Source organism: Littorina saxatilis, linkage group LG2 (assembly GCF_037325665.1).
Source record: "Littorina saxatilis isolate snail1 linkage group LG2, US_GU_Lsax_2.0, whole genome shotgun sequence".
NCBI classification, from domain to species: Eukaryota; Metazoa; Mollusca; class Gastropoda; order Littorinimorpha; family Littorinidae; genus Littorina; species Littorina saxatilis.
The window spans coordinates 47,893,840-47,915,837 of record NC_090246.1 but is presented as its reverse complement, the minus strand read 5'-3'; the positions used below and the strand labels follow the sequence as shown (position 1 = coordinate 47,915,837).

Genomic DNA, 21,998 nt, shown 5'->3' with positions numbered 1-21,998 from the left:
GAACAGATAAGCAGGTAAATCTGAAATGGGTTCAACACTTTTAAAAAATCGTAGTAAATCAGAAAACACAGTAAACGTTGGAAAAATCGTCCAGTATCGCTTCTACAGGTCTATACTTGGACAAAACATAAAGCAATTCAGTAAAGCTGACACTTCAAAATGTCTGTTTAGTTACACTTTAAGCACCCTGTTTACCACCGTTGTCATCTTTTATATTTGTGATTATATTCGAGTGGTGACAACGTGGGGTGTGTGACCCCTGCATTAACTAGCACTTTTGACAGACAGCTATATTTCCCTAGGTCTACACGGGATCAGCGTGTTACTATAATTTTCTATATTCTAACTGGCATTTTGTCAGTGACCGTGTTATTTACGTTTTGAACGTAAAAGAACATTTTGGGAGTGAAGTCTCGAGGGAGGTGGCGAGTTATTACATAAACAGGCGTCTGAAACTTATACTTTTGTTGTTTCTATTAAATTGTATGACTGCGAGAGTGGATCGTGGTGTGGTTTGTTAGTTAGAAGTAACTAACCGTTTCATAATCACCTTAAGTGATATAGTGAAACGTGACACATGGGGGCCAAGCCGGGATTTACTCAGTTAATTTCCAACTGATAAAGACCCACCAATTAAGGATAACTAAGAGCAGATAATCTCGTCAGTGCTCGACTTATTTTCTGCTTGGTGCTACCCTTTTTTGTATAGTTTTGATCATATACCACACCTTAAGCGATTCACATCTTGCAGGAAATGTAAATTGTAATTTGTGAGCTATTGTATGCGCTAACTGTGATTACTTCCCTTTCCTTTGTTTGTGAATCTTTGTTGTTGTACGTTCAGAGTTTTCCGTTGCAGAGAGCTGAGCGGGGTTGGCGGATTTGTTATTCGTTTTACTCAGGGTTCTCTACATTGTTTCGCATTCTGTAACAGGTTACATTTCTACCGTCTTGTTTTTACTTGGATTTTTCTCCATATTTTGACTTTGTTGGAATTGGGGGGGGGGGGGGGGGGAAGGGTCCGAGGACTTCTGTCCCAACCACGGTTGTGGGAAACACTCTGTTTCACCGCAAAAAGCAGCCGATAAAGTAGGCCACGGCTGTGGGAAACACTCTGTTTTACCGCAAAAAGAAGCCATAAATTAGGCTACGCGTTTTGTTCTACACCGTTTGGATTTTTCTTCTGCGTTTTCCTGTTGATGGATTTTTGTATCCATTTCATCTTCGCGGGTTCTAGCGATAGCTGCGTTAGACTTACCTTTGTAATAAAGCTTTCCAAACTAACCATGGCTGCAGAGGGATCTCCTACGAGGAGAATAACTTTTGAGACTCCTGGCAGTGAGGAGCAGACTGAGCGAGACGCACGCGTTAGAGCGCGTAGTTTGGTTAAACGCAAGGAGCTGGAACGTAGGGAAGATTTGGAGCGACAGACTAGGAAAGAAGAAGCCGACAGACAAGAACGACAGGCCGAACGTGACAGACAGGACAAGAAAGAGAAAGACGAACTTGACAGACAAGAAAGAGAACGAGACAGTCAAGAAAAGAAAGAGAAAGACGAACTTGACAGACAAGAAAGGGAACGACAGGCCGAACGTGACAGACAGGAAAAGAAAGACGAACTTGAGAGACAGGAACGACAGGCCGAACGTGACAGACAGGACAAACAGGCCGAACGCGAACACCAGCTAGAGCTAGCTAGGCTACAGGCCGAGAAGGGTACACCTACTCAGGCTAGCGCGCCGACGTTTTTTGCTGACCGTACGAGACTGCCGACGTTCGACGATGACAAAGACGAGCTCGACGACTTTTTCTACGCAGGTTTGAACGGATTGCATCTGACCAGAAATGGGAAGAAGCCACGTGGGCTAGCCGCCTCAGCACATGCTTAAAGGGTCGCGCCTTGCAGCTCTACAACGCTTTGGATGACGACGAGGCGAGGGACTATCAGGCACTAAAGAAGGCGTTACTCCAGCGCTTCAACCTGACTGCTGAAGCCTACCGACGACGTCTGCGGAACAGCAAGAGACTGAGCGGCGAGCTGAGTCATCAATTTGTGGCACGTCTGAATCTTTACCTGCGGCGCTGGGTGGAGATGGCCGAGAAGAACTGGACCGTCGACGACCTTGCCGACCTCATTGTTATGGAACAGCTGATGTCCAGCCTGCGACCTGAGGTGGTGACTTTCGTGCAGGAGCACCGGCCAAAGACTACTCAGGAGGCGGCAGACTGGATCAGGGTACACGAGGACGCCCAGGCGATCTCCGGCAAATCTTCAGGCTCACGGCCGGGAAAATCAGGAAATGCAGGTTCTTCAGGACCCAAGGACGGGAAGGACGATCAGGGACACAAGGGATCAAGTTCTAGAACCGACATCCAGTGTTTCTACTGTGGCAAGCGGGGCCACGTGAAAAAGGACTGCCATAAGCGACAGGCTGACCAGAAGGGCGTACATTTTGTTGGCAGTGAAGAGTTCAGGGACGTCACGAGCACATGCACGATTCCACAACTCTGCGTTCCGTGCTCCAGGAAACATTTCCAGCCCCATTGCAACGTCTACGTCAACGGAGTGAAGGGCGAAGATCTGCGGGACACCGGGGCAGACATGATAGTGGTTCGGGCGAGTCTAGTTCCAGCTATGGCCTACACAGGAGACAGTATCAGAGTGAGAATGGCCGAGGCATCTCACGCTTACGACTTGGATACAGCCGTGATCAAGGTCGTAACACCGTTGTTCACGGGGACCATTGTGGCCGTCGTCATGGACGATCCTCCATGCGACCTGCTTATAGGGAACCGTGTTCAGTTTGTTGACGGCGTCATCAGGGAGGTTCCCGTTTATCGGTCTCCCGACGTCATTTCAGTGCTCACGCGGGCACAGGCGGAGCGAGAGAACAAACCTCTCAAACCCCTACCTGCCGCACGAGCTGCCCTGGGGAACGTGACCCCCGCGCTTCTCGCGAAAGCTCAAGATTCTGACCCGACATTAGCGATTCCTCGGGAGCACGCGAAGTCGGGGAAGGTAAAGCTGAGCGGGAAGCATGGGAAGTCAAAGTTCCTCAGGGAGAAGAAGTTGCTCTACCGTGAGTTCAGCAACAGAGAGGGAGCTTTCAAACAGGTTGTCGTGCCTCGCGAGTTTCGGGAGGGTGTCATGGCAACGGCACACGACTCAATTCTTGGAGGTCATCTTGGCACCAAGAAGACCGCGGACCGTGTGTGGCGCCACTTTTATTGGCCAGGCATCTGTACGGATATCCGACGTTTCTGTGCGTCATGCGACAAGTGCCAGAAAGTGGTTGCCAAAGGAAGGGTGAGGAAGGTCCCCTTAGAAAAGATGCCGCTCGTCGACGAACCCTTTCGTCGAGTGGCCGTTGACATCATCGGGCCCATCTTGCCTGCGTCTGAGGACGGAAACAGATACATCTTGACCATGGTGGACTACGCCACCCGATATCCAGAGGCGATCTCTCTGAAATCGATCGAAGCTACGCGAGTAGCAGAAGCACTGGTTACCATGTGGTCCCGGCTGGGAATTCCATCAGAAGTTCTCACCGACAGAGGCACTCAGTTCACGGGAGGAGTGATGGCGGAGGCAGCACGACTGCTATCGCTGGAGCAGCACTTCACCACTCCTTACCATGCTCAGTGCAACGGACTGGTGGAAAGGTTCAATGGTACCTTGAAAACCATGCTGAGGAAACTAGCTCAGGAGAAACTACGCACGTAGGACAGGTACATCCCAGCACTGCTTATTGCATACCGCGAGGTTCCTCAGGAGAGCTTGGGTTTTTCCCCATTTGAGCTGTTGTACGGCAGACAGGTACGCGGTCCCATGGCTATCCTACGTCAGGCTTGGACGGACGAAGAAGCTGACGAGGAGGTGCAAACGACAGCGACCTACATCGTAGAACTCAGGAACAGGATTGAAGAGACCTGGAAACTGGCTCAAGAGAACCTGGGAAGAGCAGCACAGCGTTACTTGATATAGTGATATACCTTAAGTGATATAGTGAAACGTGACACATAAGTCCATATAATCACACGCATTCGTACTGTGTGCTATTTGAAGATCTTTGGAACACACAGAACTTGTAGTGGGAGCCTGTTTCACTCTGATCTAACGAATGTGTACGAACGGAAACGCTTTTCGTACGAACGGAAACGCTTTTCGTACGAACGGAAACATGCACTTTTGTACGAACGGAAACATGGTGTATGAACGGAATCTGCATGTGTTCAAAAGACAAGTTATTGTACAAAAGCCATGGGTTTCTATAAACTTCTGTTCAAGCGAAATGTCGTAACAGGCAATGGTTTTGGTGATCATGTGCAAATCAGGGGTCAGATTCGATAACAGAGCGAGAAAAACAAGAAAATGTTAAAAAATCAAACAATTCTGCCACGTTCGGCCCGCGTGTGTTATCATGAGGATTACTAGCACCTTGGTACTTATCGCACACAAAGCCCAACCAATAATTAGCTACCTTATTCTTGCAATATCACAAAAGCGCGCTGCCCACACGACTTACCGCCGCGTTTTTTCCCCAAGCAAGTGCAAAAAATGAGGCTGTATGAACGGAAACATTCTGCGGATGAACAGAAACATCTGGTGTATGAACGGAATCAGTTGACACAAGTCGCGTAAGGCGAAATTACTACATTTAGTCAAGCTGTGGAACTCACAGAATGAAACTGAACGTGGTCCGCCGCTAGTGCAAAAGGCAGTGAAAGTGCATGACGAGCCTGTTTGGCGCGGCAGCGGTAATTGCGCTGTGCTTCATAGCACGCTTTACTGTACCTCTCTTCGTTTCAACTTTCTGAGCGTGTTTTTAATCCAAATATATCATATCTATATGTTTTTGGAATCAGGAACCGACAAGGAATAAGATGCAATAGTTTTTGAAACGATTTTGGAAATTTAGTTTTGATCATAATTTTAAATTTTTTAAAAATTTTCAGAGCTTGTTTTTAATCCAAATATAACATATTTATATGTTTTTGGAATCAGAAAATAATGAAGAATAAGATGAACGTAAATTTGGATCGATTTATAAAAAAACAATTTTTTTTACAATTTTCAGATTTTTAATGACCAAAATCATAATTAATTTTTAAGCCATCAAACTGAAATGCAATACCGAAGTCCGGCCTTCGTCGAAGATTGCTTGGCCAAAATTTCAATCAATTTGATTGAAAAATGAGGGTGTGACAGTGCCGCCTCAACTTTTACAAAAAGCCTGATATGACGTCATCAAAGACATTTATCGCAAAAAAGAAAAAATGTCCGGGGATATCATTCCCAGGAATTCTCATGTCAAATTTCATAAAGATCGGTCCAGTAGTTTAGTCTGAATCGCTCTACACACACGCACACACACACACACACACACACACACACACACACACACACACACACACACACACACACACCACGACCCTCGTCTCGATTCCCCCTCTATGTTAAAACATTTAGTCAAAACTTGACTAAATGTAAAAAGGAGGTAATCCGCGACCGAGACTGAAGGCGCTGACATTTACGTGCAAAACGTAGCGTTCCGCATTTGTTTGAAGTGACGACGAAGTATAGGGCAGTAGCGTACAGCACTTTATAGCAAAACGCGCTTTTCTGTATTCCTTTTTTAAAAAACTTTTTGAGCTTGCTTTTTTTTTATTAAAACAGCATAATTATATACTTTTTTAAAAAATTTTTAAAAAACTTTTTGAGCGTTTTTTACCCAAACATGTCGTATTCATGTTTTAAGAATTAGGAAATGATAAAGAATAAGACGATTGTTTGATCATTTATGAGTATTTTATTGACCAAACTAATTAATTCATTATGACGCTTCAACGCTGAAATGTAATCCCAGAGTCCGGGCTTTGTCGATGACTGCCTGACCAAAACATCAATTTGATAAAAACAAGTGTTGACCTTAATGGGGTCAAGAAGCCGGCCTTTGTAATATGGGGGTGGGACACGGAGACAGAGAGACAGACAGACAGAGGAAAGGAAACAAACAAAAATTAAATGAATAAATTATAATAAAACAAGTCGCGTAAGGCGAAATTACTACATTTAGTCAAGCTGTGGAACTCACAAAATGAAACTGAACGCACTGGTTTTTTTCACAATGACCGTAGTCCGCCGCTCGTGCAAAAGACAATGAAATTAACGAGCCTGTTTAGCGCGGTAGTGGTTGCGCTGTGCTACATAGCACGCTTTTCTGTACCTCTGTTCGTTTTAACTTTCTGAGCGTGTTTTTAATCGAAACATATCATATCTATATGGGTTTTTTTTAATCTGGAACCGACAAGGAATAAGATGAAATTATTGTTTTTATATCGATTTCGGAAATTTAATTTTAATCATAATTTTTATTTTTTTTAATTTTAAGAGCTTGTTTTTAATCCGAATATAACAAAATTATATGTTTTTGGAATTAGAAAATGATGGAGAATAAGATGAACGTAATTTTGGATCGTATGCACGTTTTATACAAAAATAATTTTGATTACAATTTTCGGATTTTTAATGACCAAAGTCATTCCTTAATTTTAAAGCCTCCAAGCTGAAATGCAATACCAAAGTTCGGCCTTTGTCGAAGATTGCTTGGCCAAAATTTCAATCAATTTTAATGAAAAATGAGGGTGTGACAGTGCCGCCTCAACTTTTACAAAAAGCCGGATATGACGTCATCACAGACATTCATCAAAAAATGATTTTTTTCTCGGGATATCATACCCAGGAACTCTCATGTCAAATTTCATAAAGATCGGTCCAGTAGTTTACTCTGAATCGCTCCACACACACACACACACACACACACACACACACACACACACTTTCTTTCTTTCTTTATTTGGTGTTTAACGTCGTTTTCAACCACGAAGGTTATATCGCGACGGGGAAAGGGGGGAGAGGGGATAGAGCCACTTGTCAATTGTTTCTTGTTCACAAAAGCACCAATCAAAAATTTGCTCCAGGGGCTTGCAACGTAGTACAATATATTACCTTACTGGGAGAATACAAGTTACCAGTACTAAAGGACTTAACATTTATTACATACTGCTTCACACACACACACACACACACACACACACACACACACACACACACATACACACACACACACACACACACACTCAAAACTTGACTAAATGTAAAAAGAATAAAAATAAAAGTAAATAAATAATTTTTAGAAAAAAATAATTACAAAAAATCAATTGAATAAATTAAGAAATAATTAAAAAAATTTTTTACCGAGCTCTTTACACGTGGTGACATGGTAGACAAACAAACACCTGAAACCCGGACAAACAGGCAGAGCTAATCCAGTAAGCACCCTTTACAAGGCGGCTTAATAATCCAACGCATGTTAGCATGCTGTCAGTGATAGAACGAGACCCGAAGGGAAGTAACTCATTACCGCCTCTTTCCAAAATAAATGACGTACACAGTTTTGCGTCACTTCAACTTCACAGTACCAATGATATTACTCAGGAACGGCCCATACTTTCTAAAGAAATATTCAACATAAAAGTATCATTCTACAGAACCCACGCCATCCAAATATACTGTTCAAAAAAAGAAACGCATAGTTGCTACTTGCCAAATTTGTTTTATTGTTCGAAAAAATTAACAGAAAATCCAATATTTAGATTATTTGTTTGAAATTTGGTATGGACACAGTTGAATGCACACACAGTTCATTTGCATCTTCAAATCAATCAGTCAATCAATACGATTGGGTGCCGAGGCTGTCAAGTCAGTAGTGGGTGTGACTGCCTTGAGCAGCAACAACTGCCCGGCACCTTCTGGGCATGGACTGGATCAGATGCCGGATATCTTGCTGTGGGATGGTGTCCCACTCCTCCTGAAGTGCCTGCAATAGATCGCGGTGATTTGCCGGCGCTTCTTCTCGCCTGCTCACACGTCTGTCCAATTCATCCCAGAGGTGTTCTATCGGGTTCATGTCTGGCGACATGGATGGCCAGGGAAGCACCTGGACATGGTGGTCGGTGAGGAACTGGGTGGTGAGTCGTGCTGTGTGCGGGCGAGCGTTGTCCTGCTGGAATATGGCATCCTGGTCAGCCAGAAGAGGAAGGGCGTGTGGGCGCAGAATTTCCTCCACGTATCGCTGGGCAGTTATGCGCCCTTGGACGTGCACCAGGGTGCTACTTCCAGCGGTATTGATCGCCCCCCACACCATGACGCCTCCACCACCATGAACGGGTGCCTCATCCACACAGTTGGGCGCGTAACGTTCGTTTACTCTCCGGTAGACCCTCCTCCGACCATCATGTCGCTGGAGCAGGAAGTAGGACTCGTCGCTGAACCACACGTGTCTCCAGTGATTCCGGACGGTCCAGCGAAGGTGCTGGTTGCCCCACTGCACTCGGTTCTGGCGATGGCGGCGGGCGAGGACAGCTCCTCTGTGAGGTCTGCGAGCTCTCAAACCAGCTTCATGCAGGCGGTTCCGCACGGTCTGGTCCGATAATCGGTGTGGCCCGGGGAGAGCCTGGACAGAAGATGAGGCCGACAGGAAACGATTCCGGAGGTGGCGGAGCCGTATGAAGCGGTCGTGAGCAGCAGTTGTCGCCCTTGGTCTTCCCGCTCGTGGCAAGTCAGCAACGGAGCCAGTGGCTTGAAACCTGACCCACAGTCTACTGATGGTGCTCTGGGACACGTGGAAGTGCCTGGCGATTGCACTTTGACTTTGGCCTGCTTGTAAACGACCCAATGCAATTTGGCGGTCTTCTCTGCTCAATCGGGCCATCTTTCGTCGCTGAATTGTCGTCTGATTTCTTTGTGGCGAACAATCCACTTTTATGGGTTTTGGAAGACATGGTGAGAGCTCAATATTCCCCGAGTTTCACGAGATTACACTGAAGCATGACGAGTGGTCATGCCAAATGAGCAATTTTGACATTGTAGCCACTGATAACGCATGCGTCACGTGCAGAGCTCACTTGTGGCAATGGACGAAAGATCGATGACCAGATAAACATTTTCTGCAGTTTGGTGGATATCCTTGTAGCCATATAACTAAATTAACCAAATATTACAAGCTATGCGTTTCTTTTTTTGAACAGTATAGAAACAAGAAAGGGAGGTAACTCATTCCATAAAACCATGTAATTAGGAATTGAATATAATTATATTGTGACACTCTCATGTGGCACATGCCTTCAAATGCTTTTGAGGCCACCCCGGGCGAAGCTGGGCCCTGAATCTCTACTATCTTCTAAAACGTTCCTGGGGAGGGGAGAATCAAATCAAAGTTATTTTTCAGCAAACTGAGTATGTTGATGGTAATACTTTTACACTGTCTGATTCGTATAGAATATGTAGAGTCGAAGTGAGAAACTAAATGCTAGTAATAACATAAGACCAAAACATTATTTGGCAAACGAGTCCGTACCACGGAACCACACACACCAATAAAACAAACTCACTGTTACCACCCAACGAAGCATCCAAATATCGGAGCACGTAAAATGAAATTGAACAAAAGCATGGCGGCTGCCAAACCAAAACACTGATCTAAAATTATAGATCAGTGAACCAAAAAGGGGAAAGGGAAGTAACCTGCGAGAATTCCCGCACACGTATTAGTATGTCAGTGGGTTTCGTCCCCTGGCTCGGTTTGTAAAAGCGTTAAAAGCTAATATATTCTGATTGACTACCGTTAGGAATGTATTTTTTTGCATACAAAGCACAAAGCCTATTCCTAACAATTTCACAAAATTTGAGCTTAATTGACCCAGAGATACAAGTCTTACCCGACAAACACAGACCGACTGACCGCCCGCCTCAAACAAACAGAGCAAATCCATTTAGCGCCATTATTCTAATGGCGGCTTAAAAAGGAGGGCGTGACAATGCCGCCTACACGTTCTCAACAAGTAAGATATGACGTCATCAAAGACATTTATCGAACAAATGGAGAGAAAAAAATCTGGAGATATCATACCCAGAAACTCTTATGTGAAGTTTCATGAAGATCTCTCTTGCAATCGCTCCACACACACACACACCCTCGTTTTGATTCCTAGTCTATGTTTACCCATTTAGTCAACACTTGACAAAATGTAAAACAACAACAACCAACAGCAATAAAACCAACCACAACCATATAAGCAAAAGCAGCCCGCAACAACAACCAAACTAACCCTCGTGTAGTGTGTGTGTGTTTGTGTGTGAGAGTGTTTTTCGTAGCTGTAAGTACACCTCGCACACGAGAACAGATAAAGAGGGGGCGGGGAGAGGCGGGGGGAGGGGGGAGGAGAGGAGAGGGAGACACAGAGAGACAGACAGAGAAAGACAGATCAGGAGATAGACAGAGACAGAAAAGAAGACGGCCAGAAACAGAGAGATATAGAGACCGAGACAGATTGACACCAAAACGGACAGAAATCGAGACAGACAGGCAGAAACCCTGTTTTAGTTGTTGAAACCAAACCTTTGACTTTGGGACGAATTACCGGTATCGCCACTGGTGAAGTTCCTCTTGACGACTCTGTTGATGTTCTCCTTGACGACGCTGGTGACGTTCTCCTTGACGACGTTCTACTTGACGACGCTGGGGACGTTTTGCTTGAGGCGAGGGGTGTTTTGGATCCGGGACCATCGACATCCGAGAACATTCTTTTCGTTGCACTGCTTTGCATCTTTCCTGTTATGCTTACCTTTTGGGCTTTGCCCTTGCTTTTCTTTTTACCCTATTTTCATGTGCAAAGAAATAACACGTGATTTGTTGAGTGTGTCACGATTTAGTGACATGGATCGAGAAAAGAACACTCTGTGGGGTGCGTTTCTCAAATTGTGATGAAAAGCGCCTGGGCTTGTGTTTGGGCAACGGCTGGTTTTAGCTGACCAAGCATAGCCGAGCACGGGGATTTCGTTTTGCAGGGGTTCCACGTGCGTGATTTTGCTTGACTGGCGAAATCGACTAACTGAACTGGACACGGGACACGTGGAGTCACGTGATGTTTTTTTCAAGGTTGTTTTGGGGAAGACATGAAAAGGACACTCGAACACAGAGCAGCGACAGAGAAGGATCGTTTTCCTCCATCCTGAAGTTAGATGGTCTTCTTCACTCGGTGACATATTATTTTAAGTCAGAGTGCCGTTCTGCATGGTACAGTAGGGCTTCACGGAACCACGAAGGAGAGAAAACTTTTCGCTGTGTTACCTGTGCTGGTCAACAAGGTTCACAGGTTTTGATTCTTAGCTGAGCGGGGGATTTTTTATCCCATGCACAAAGTAATTCAGCAAGATGGCGGTATTTTTGTCGACGGACGGAAGCCATTCAAAAGGGAGCGGATTTGCTTGAAGGAGAGCTACTTACATTAGGCTATTGACGAGTCTGTGTTTGTGGAATGAAATACTCTCTGTTGTTCTTTCCAGGTTAGCGCATAATTTGCTCTTTGTGACGCTAAAATAATAGTCTGTATATGGTTTTTGCAGATATGGAGAGAGGGAAGGAAAATGGCTGATTCATTGTTTTAAAAGTTCGTTTGTGCAGGCCCACGTGCTCTATGAAATATGTAAAGATGACATGTTTGAAGGTGGAGGTTGAAGGGTTGCGTGGAATGTTTAGTGCACCAATGCTTTTTGTTGCAGCCTGTCTACTTTCTACGTTTCAACGCTACGTATTTGCGGGTATGCTGTAACCTGGTGTTCTGGTGTACTGGTGGTTGCTGTCGCTGTCGTCGTCCCATCAACTACACATCTGCTATTTTATGGTAGACTACGGGGAGGATCTTCAGCGACTGAGTGAGGCGCGTGATGTCTCCACTATTCCCTGCTCCGTTTCCACGCCAGCCGGCACTACATTCAACGGAGCAGTTGTGGAGATAGACTATTCACGGGTCGCCCACTCAGTGGCAAAAAGCTAAGTGCACCTTGTCATAGCGCCCTTTTACCACCGAGTCATCTTTTATATTTGTGATATTTGAGTGCTGACAACGTGGGGTGTGTGACACCTGCATTAACCAGTGCTTTTGGGCAGATCAGCTATCTTTTCTAGCTATACACGGGATCAGCGTGTTATCATTTTCTAAACTTTAACTGACATTTTTGTCAGTGACCCCTTGTTTACGTTTTGAACGTAAAACATCTTTTTAGAGTGAAGTCTCGAGGGAGGTGGCGAGTTAGTATATAAACAGGCGTCTGAAACTTATACTTTTGTTGATTCTATCTATTTGTATGACTGCGAGAGTGGATCGTGGTGTGGTTAGTTGGTTAGTCGTAACTAACCGTTCATTTTGTGATATATTGAAACGTGACAGAGTGTATGGTTGTGACTATTGAGTGTTAGTGTACCGTGTCCTTAATTGGACGAAGTCGACTTCGCGAAGCTTCCGGAAGGAGAATTCGTCCCTTAATTAAACTACTTTCAGCATAGCTTCGCGAAATCCAAGGGAATGCACTCTGCTCTTTCGAATGTGATTTCTACGTCCATGTGTGTGCGAGGGCTGTATTTTGTACATTGATTATTTGATACATGTATAAATGTGTCTCCAGGAATATGTTTTGTTTTAATCTTGTGTCGATACTATTTAGTTCTGCCTCGTTATTAGCCATTGAGTATTACTGTTTTATCATCATTGCTTTGTTGTTGTTCTTTGGCCATTTACGTTGAATGACTTGTTATACATTGACATTGATAGTTTTATTCTTCTTCTTCTTCGTCGTTCGCTAGATAGTAGCGAGATTTAAGAAACAGCACGTTTCGTTTTGCAGCTCGTTTCGTTTGGTGAATGAGTCACCCCGCGAAACGGAACGTGTAACGAGACGGCATAGGCCGCAGACAAGATTTAGATGTATTCACGTTTCGTTTCGGAATGAAAGGCCGGGCATGGCAGGATATGATCCGCTGACTGGGCATGGCATAATTTCAACTCCACGAGTCAATAAAGGATTGACATACTCGCATTGCACGCACAAGAGCTTCACATTTTTCAATTCATGCACCTGATCACATACGAAGCCAGAATAAAAATTCGATGCGATGACCTACTTCTGCTTCGCCATTTGCTTTCTCACCATGAAGTTGGATAAATGTACCAGGATCAGCACCCTTCAAAATATTTTAGTTCACAACAGTTGTCTACCTCCAATGAACACATTCTCAGCGCTGAAAGACTGTGAAAGGGTTGATGAATCTAGCAATGCATAAAATGGCCAACAAATAAAACTGTTAGTGTGCAAAAATACTCACAAAAGTTGACGAAATATTGTTCGTTTTTTGGGGGTGGAAAACGTGACTGCGTTTTGACGTTCCACGTTCCGTTTCAGTTGACCTTCACCTTTCCAGCGAGAGACCCCCGAAATAATGACGTTTACCACAACTTCAAAACGAAACGTCCCAACGTTTCGTTTCTTAAATCTCCGTAGTTTTATCATAAGAACTTTTTCTAATTCCTATTAACTCGATGTTCTTTAACTATATTTATACATAAATGCATATTGTAAAGCAGTATGCATTGTTAGAGGATATTTTAGTAGCAGTGTTTAAATGTCGAAGCTGCTTTTCCCATTTTTACCCAAGAGACCGACTGTATATTGTGTTATTGTATTTGTCAGACTTGATCAGTTGTACCAAGTCCCTACAGGTGTTGTAATGCGCTTAAAGCCAAATATTTTTGTTTTTTGTAAGGGATAGGCGCAATATAAATACACTTTATTATTATTATTATTATTATTATTATTATTATCTTGAATAAAAAACACACTCTTCTGTCATAACTATCAACAAGTCGCGTAAGGCGAAAATACAATATTTAGTCAAGCTGTCGCACTCACAGAATGAAACTGAACGCAATGCAATTTTTCAGCAAGACCGTATACTCGTAGCATCGTCAGTCCACCGCTCGTGGCAAAGGCAGTGAAATTGACAAGAAGAGCGGGGTAGTACTTGCGCTGAGAAGGATAGCACGCTTTTCTGTACCTCTCTTCGTTTTAACTTTCTGAACGTGTTTTTAATCCAAACATATCATATCTATATGTTTTTGGAATCAGGAACCGACAAGAAATAAGATGAAAGTGTTTTTAAATTGATTTCGTAAATTTAAATTTGATCATAATTTTTATATTTTTAATTTTCAGAGCTTGATTTTAATCCAAATATAACATATTTATATGTTTTTGGAATCAGAAAATGATGAAAAATAAAATGAACGTAAATTTGGAGCGTTTTAAATATATATATATTTTTTTACAATTTTCAGATTTTTAATGACCAAAGTCATCAATTAAGTTTTAAGCCACCAAGCTGAAATGCAATACCAAAGTCCGGCCTTTGTCGAAGATTGCTTGGCCAAAATTTCAATCAATTTGATTGAAAAATGAGGGTGTGACAGTGCCGCCTCAACTTTTACAAAAAGCCGGATATGACGTCATCAAAGGTAACTATCGAAAACAAGAAAAACAATATCTGGGGATATCATACCCAGCAACTCTCATGTCAAATTTCATAAAGATCGGTCCAGTAGTTTGGTCTGAATCGCTCTACACACACACACACACACCCACACACACGCACAGACACACACATACACCACGACCCTCGTCTCGATTCCCCCTCTATGTTAAAACATTTAGTCAAAACTTGACTAAATGTAAAAAGAACAACTTTGTGTAGAGCTACGGCTTAGCTTCGCATGTCAAAACTTGCGCAGCGAAGTAGGGTACAAAGAACTTCGCCGAAGCTGCGGGTTTTCGGTATAAGGACTTTTCGAAGCTTCGCCAAGTCGAATTCGTGCTCAAATAAGGGTGACGGGCTTTAGTGTAGTATAGTACAAACATACACACAAAATTACACACACACACACACACACACACACACACACACACACACACACAAACACACACACACACGCATGCCCCAGGCATCTATACACGCACACACACACACACACTCACACATGAACACACACAAACACATAAACAAACACAAGTCGCGTAAGGCGAAATTACTACATTTAGTCAAGCTGTGGAACTCACAGAATGAAACTGAACGCACTGCATTGTTTCACAATGACCGTAGTCCGCCGCTAGTGCAAAAGGCAGTGAAAGTGACGAGCCTGTTTTAACGCGGTAGCGGTTGCGCTGCGCTGCATAGCACGCTTTACTGTACCGCTCTTCGTTTTAACTTTCTGAGCGTGTTTTTAATCGAAACATATCATATCTATATGTTTTTGGAATCAGGAACCGACATGAAATAAGGTGAAATTTTTTTTAAAACGATTTCGGAAATTTAATTTTAAGCATAATTTTTTTTTTAATTTTCAGAGCTTGTTTTTAATCCGAATATAACATATATGTTTTTGGAATCAGAACATGATCAAAAATAAAATAAAAGTAATTTTGGATCGTTTTATAAAAAAATAATTTTAATTACAACTTTCAGATTTTTAATGACGAAAGTCATTAATTAACTTTTAAGCCACCAAGCTGAAATGCAATACCGAAGTCCGGCCTTTGTCGAAGATTGCTTGGCCAAAATTTCAATCAACAGTGCCGCCTTAAACTTTTACAAAAAGCCGGATATGATCTCGTCAAAGACATTTATCGAAAAAAAGAAAAACAAGTCGCGTAAGGCGAAAATACAATATTTAGTCAAGTAGCTGTCGAACTCACAGAATGAAACTGAACGCAATGCCATTTTTCAGCAAGACCGTATACTCGTAGCATCGTCAGTCCACCGCTCATGGCAAAGGCAGTGAAATTGACAAGAAGAGCGGGGTAGTAGTTGCCAGAGTCTCTGTAGTTGCGCTAAGAAGGATAGCACGCTTTTCTGTACCTCTCTTTGTTTTAACTTTCTGAGCGTGTTTTTAATCCAAACATATCATATCTATATGTTTTTGGAATCAGGAACCGACAAGGAATAACATGAAAGTGTTTTTAAATTGATTTGGACAATTTAATTTTGATAATAATTTTTATATATTTAATTTTCAGAGCTTGTTTTTAATCCGAATATAACATATTTATATGTTTTTGGAATCAGCAAATGATGGAGAATAAGATGAACGTAAATTTGGATCGTTTTATAAATTTTTATTTTTTTTTACAATTTTCAGATTTTTAATGACCAAAGTCATTAATTAATTTTTAAGCCACCAAGCTGAAATGCAATACCGAAGTCCGGGCTTCGTCGAAGATTACTTGACCAAAATTTCAACCAATTTGGTTGAAAAATGAGGGCGTGACAGTGCCGCCTCAACTTTCACGAAAAGCCGGATATGACGTCATCAAAGACATTTATCAAAAAAATGAAAAAAATGTTCGGGGATTTCATACCCAGGAACTCTCATGTCAAATTTCATAAAGATCGGTCCAGTAGTTTAGTCTGAATCGCTCTACACACACACACACAGACACACACACACACACGCACACTCGCACACACACACGCACATACACCACGACCCTCGTTTCGATTCCCCCTCAATGTTAAAATATTTAGTCAAAACTTGACTAAATATAAAAACGTCCGGGGATATCATTCCCAGGAACTCTCATGTAAAATTTCATAAAGATCGGTCAAGTAGTTTAGTCTGAATCGCTCTACACACACACACGCACAGACAGACAGACAGACAGACACACACACACACACATACACCACGACCCTCGTCTCGATTCCCCCTCCACGTTAAAACATTTAGTCAAAACTTGACTAAATGTAAAAACAGAGTGAAAATAAGTAAAATTATTAACTTCCACGAAAAGAAGACTTTTTGTTATATATTTTTTAAATCTCGAGGGCTGGTAATAGGTTATTTCCAGCAAGCTTCTTAATGAATTAATGAAAAAAGTCTTTAGCTTCTTTTTCTTCGATTTGTTGAAGGTGGTCCATATTAGGGGACTCGCACCTACTTTGAGATTTTGCTATTATTTTTTGTTTGCAGTAGAAACTCGCTAAAATGTAACAAATGCGGTCTTAGCTGTCATATATAGCAATTTTTGTGTGATAAAAGCTTTGGCTGTGGACAGAAACGAGTCTGTTTTAGGCAGCAAATGTAAAGTGAACGCTGCCAAAAGTGAAAAAAAGAGAAAAGCCTAACAGTTTTGAGATTTGTGTTTCTGCAACTGTTTTGACATGTGCAAGTTATCCAGAGAGGGTGCATACAGCGAACAAACTTTTTTGAGCGCTCTAGCGCCGTTAGTTTGTCAGAACAGGAGGTGGTCCATATTAGGAGCTGGTCCATATTAGGAGCCGGTCCATATTAGGAGCCCTTCCCCTAATATCTACGTGAAGCTACCACCGCTCGGCTTTACACACACACACACACACTTTTAATTAGTTGCTTTTGGCACACGGCCTCATCATCTGAACTTGAAATAACTACAAAACACAACAACAACAACAACAACAACAACAACAACAGCATGGTTGTACTTGTTGGGTTATCACCATAAGGCGCCTGTACTTGTCACGCTCCATTTTTAGATCAGTGGCCTATGCCGGCGATAGAACTTCGGAAAAGTCGCGCATGTGCAGTAGAATGTTATTATCAGAAATGCCAATGGCAGCGAAATCTAACTCGAAAGCTTGTGCTAAACAAGAAGGGCAAAGCCCATACGACTCACATGCTTGACCTTGACCTTTACATGACCTTGACCTTCAGGGTCAAGGTCAAATAACTAAACCTAGCAATGACATACACTAAGAATTGCTTTACACATTTTCCTACCAAAATACATGTGACCTTGACCCAAGGTCAAGGTCATCCAAGGTCATGCAACACAAAGCTGTTAATTCAAGACATAGGAAGTACAATGGTGCTTATTGGCTCTTTCTACCATGAGATATGGTCAGTTTTAGTGGTTCACTACCTTATTTTGGTCACATTTCATAAGGGTCAAAGTGACCTTGACCTTGATCATATGTGACCAAATGTGTCTCATGATGAAAGCATAACATGTGCCCCACATCATTTTTAAGTTTGAAACAGTTATCTTCCATAGTTCAGGGTCAAGGTCACTTCAAAATATGTATACAATCCAACTTTGAAGAGCTCCTGTGACCTTGACCTTGAAGCAAAGTAAACCAAACTGGTATCAAAAGATGGGGCTTACTTTGCCCTATATATCATATATAGGTGAGGTATTGAATCTCAAAAACTTCAGAGAAAATGGGAAAAATGTGAAAAATAGCTGTTTTTTAGGCAACATTTATGGCCCCTACGACCTTGACCTTGAAGCAAGGTCAAGATGCTATGTATGTTTTTTGGGGCCTTGTCATCATACACCATCTTGCCAAATTTGGTACTGATAGACTGAATAGTGTCCAAGAAATATCCAACGTTAAAGTTTTTCGGACGGACGTCCGGACGTCCGGACGGACGGACGACTCGGGTGAGTACATAGACTCACTTTTGCTTCGCATGTGAGTCAAAAACGTTTCAAAACCAAGCTTTATGGACGTTTTTATGACCACGTACTCCAGGAGACATCAACTTCAACTTGTGGTCGACGTGCGTGGGTTTTGCTCAAAATACGTAAGTATTCGTCAGATTGGCTTCTCGAAATAAGTTTCAACTTAATCTCTGTCTCGAACCAAATACTGAACTACTCCGTCACGGCGGAGGGCTGACCGTGCACCCAAAAGCGGACTCAACCAAATGGGTATTTTTTGAAAGCTTGGGGCCTGCCGAACATAAAAATCGATGTTAACAAGAAATATTCAAGGGCGCACTTTCTCTTTTCAGTCAAAATTCAACTATACCCTGAAGAGTGATGCACGAGCATTTCAGACGCTTGCCTCTGAAAAAAGAAGTTCTCAGCTAAATTACGAACTCAAACTGGTACGTTTTACATATAAATGTGTTAGTTGGTATCTTTTGATTATCACAAAACAATTTGCGACTGCTTTGGCCGAGGATGCTGGTGACAGTATCATTATTATGAACCCTACCCTAAATCCAGGAAAGACGTCGTCCAAAATGTAGGTAAGTTTTGATTAAAAATAAATTCACACAAGACTAGTACTGTTGTTTGGCTTCAATGGATATATTTACGTCAAGTATGATGTCTTTACATAATATCTGTAAAATATGAATGGATTTGAACCATATACTATGTCACTATGACCTTCCAATCTTCCTAACCCCCAGCCCAGTAAAGCGTGCGAGACGTTTCCTGAAAAAATGTCGCTTTGTGGTGCGAGTTCAGTGTGACATGATTAGTTTCCAGAACCCCATTTCTGACTTTCAAAGTTTATCTACATACATTTAGCAATGCACGAGCAAAATATGACAACTTAATGGTGCCTTTTGGTTTAATGCTATGGTAAAATTGCTAGTGATAGTGTTTACAGCTTGAAACAAAACATAACAGATGGGAATAGTCTTCCTCAATCTGGTTCAGAGCATAATGTATTTCTATTTTCAGAGGGAGCATTATTTCTGATAAGAGCTAGAGCCAATATAATGATGCTGAATATTTGAAAAATGAACTTTCTGACTCATCTGAGTAGCAAGAGAGCCTTCGTGATCGTCAGCGTAAGGCTGCCTGTCTTCAAGGAAATTCCTAGATGAACAACTTAACACTGCGTTCGATTATTCGCCCGTTTCTTAAGCTAGAGCTTTGAGACTTTACACGCGTCTAGGGCTACATGTACGCTTTACAATACGTAAAATATAGTTGACTCTCGCGTTATTTAAAGGTCACAACAAGGTCATTACCAGGCAAAAACGAGGGAAAACCGACGGAAAGTACCATTTTCTGCAACTGTTTGCAAGAAAAAGATTTCAAATTCAATTGTTTCCTGGGATTAACGCATCTCTAGACATGACAATCATCCGATTATCAGACATCAATTGTGGAGGTCACGACAAGGTCATTACCAGGTAAAAACGAGAGAAACCCGAGGGAAATACCATTTTCTGCAACTTGTGTGTAAGTAAAAGCTTTCAAACTCCATCTTCTTCTGGTATTGGCGCATCTCTAGGCATGACAATCATCTGATTAACAGTCCTCAATTTTCAAGGTCACAACAAGGTCATTACCAGATAAAACCGAGAAAAAACCGAGGGAAAATACCATTTTCTATAACTTTTTTGTAAGTAAGAGCTTATAAACTCCATCTTCTTCTGGGATTAGCGCTGATTTCAATGACCCTGAAGTCTTTGGAAAGTTTTCTTGACCCATGCCTACTTTGAAGGTCATGACAAGGTCAAATTTACACGTTTTCTATTTGGGAATATCTTTTACGGTCAAATAAAATACTTTCTGGACGTCAGCTATTTTCGAAGCTAAAGCTTAATTACAAGTTTACACACGTCTTGGGATTTATGAGACATAACGCAAATATTGTTGACTCTCGTACTATTTAAAGGTCACACAACAAGGTCATCACCAGGTAAAACCGAAGAAAAACCGAGGGAAAGTACCATTTTCTGCAACTGTTTGTAAAAATGAACTTTCAAATTCAATTGTTTCCTGGGATTAGCGCATCTCTAGACATGACAATCATCTGATTAACAGTCATGAATTGTGGAGGTCATGACAAGGTCATTACCGGGGAAAACCGAGGGAAAATACCATTTTCTGCAACTTGTGTGTAAGTAAATGCTTTCAAACTCCATCTTCTTCTGGTATTGGCGCATCTCTAGACATGACAATCATCTGATTAACAGTCCTCAATTTTCAAGGTCACAACAAGGTCATTACCAGATAAAACCGATGGAAAAACCGAGAGAAAATACCACTTTCTGCAACTTTTTTGTAAGTAAGAGCTTATAAACTCCATCTTCTTCTAGGATTAGCGCTGATTTCAATGACCCTGAAGTCTTTGGAAAGTTTTCTTGACCCATGCAATGTTTGAAGGTCATGACAAGGATGGGATTTTACACACGTCTAGGGCATTATAAGACATGAAACAAATATTGTTGACTCTCGTAATATTTAAAGGTCACACAACAAGGTCATTACTGGGTAAAACGACGGAAAATATATCAACTTTATGACTCGTCTGAGTGCCAGGACAGCCGGTGTGATCCTCAGAGTCAGGCTTGCAACCGCAAGCCTATCGGTAGATGAACACCTTAACATTGACTTTTTCTTCTCTCTCCCCTTCTCTTCTACCCCTATTACATCCAGCCCCGCCCACCCCCCTAGAGCCCCTGTGGGCGAAGGAAGATGTCATGAATCTGCCTCAACAGCATTAGCTTAGAAAATAGCCGAACACAAATAGAAAACGTGTAAACTTGACCTTGTCATGACCTTCAAACTAGGCATGGGCCAAGAAAACTTTCCTCGGACTTCAGGGTCATTGAAATCAGCACTAATCCCAGAAGAAGATGGAGTTTATAAGCTCTTACTTACAAAAAAGTTATGGAAAATGGTATTTTTTCTCGGTTTTCTCTCGGTTCTATCTGGTAATGACCTGGTTGTGACCTTGAAAATTGAGGACTGTTAAACAGATGATTGTCATGCCTAGAGATGCGCCAATACCAGAAGAAGATGGAGTTTGAAAGCTTTTACTTTCACACAAGTTGCAGAAAATGGTATTTTCCCTCGGTTTTCCCTCGTTTTTGCCTGGTAATGACCTTGTCGTGACCTCCACAATTGATGTCTGATAATCGGATGATTGTCATGTCTAGAGATGCGTTAATCCCCCAAAAATAATTGAATTTGAAAGCTTTTTCTAACAAACAGTTGCAGAAAATGGTACTTTCCGTCGGTTTTCCCTCGTTTTTGCCTGGTAATGACCTTGTTGTGACCTTTAAATAACGCGAGAGTCAACTATATTGTATGTATTGTAAAGCGTTCATGTAGCTCTAGACGCGTGTAAAGTTTCAAAGCTCTAGCTTAAGAAACGGGCGAATAATCGAACGCTGTGTTAAGTTGTTCATCTAGGAATTTCATTGAAGACAGCCAGCCTTACGCTGACGATCACGAATTCTCTTCTGCTACTCAGATGAGTCAGAAAGTTCATTTTTCAAATATTCAGCATCATTCATATTGGCTCTAGCTCTTATCAGAA

The 21,998-nt window shown here is 42.2% G+C and overlaps 1 protein-coding gene across 1 annotated transcript in view; it reads right to left on the bottom strand.

Moving 5' to 3' along the window:
- The window catches only part of LOC138953248 (uncharacterized), a 231,007-nt gene that overhangs the window by 82,008 nt on the left and 127,001 nt on the right, over positions 1-21,998 (bottom strand). The window contains exon 26 of the mRNA XM_070325049.1: positions 10,461-10,719. Within this exon, the coding sequence (XP_070181150.1) occupies positions 10,461-10,719 (259 nt within the window). The remainder of the gene's footprint in view (positions 1-10,460; positions 10,720-21,998) is intronic.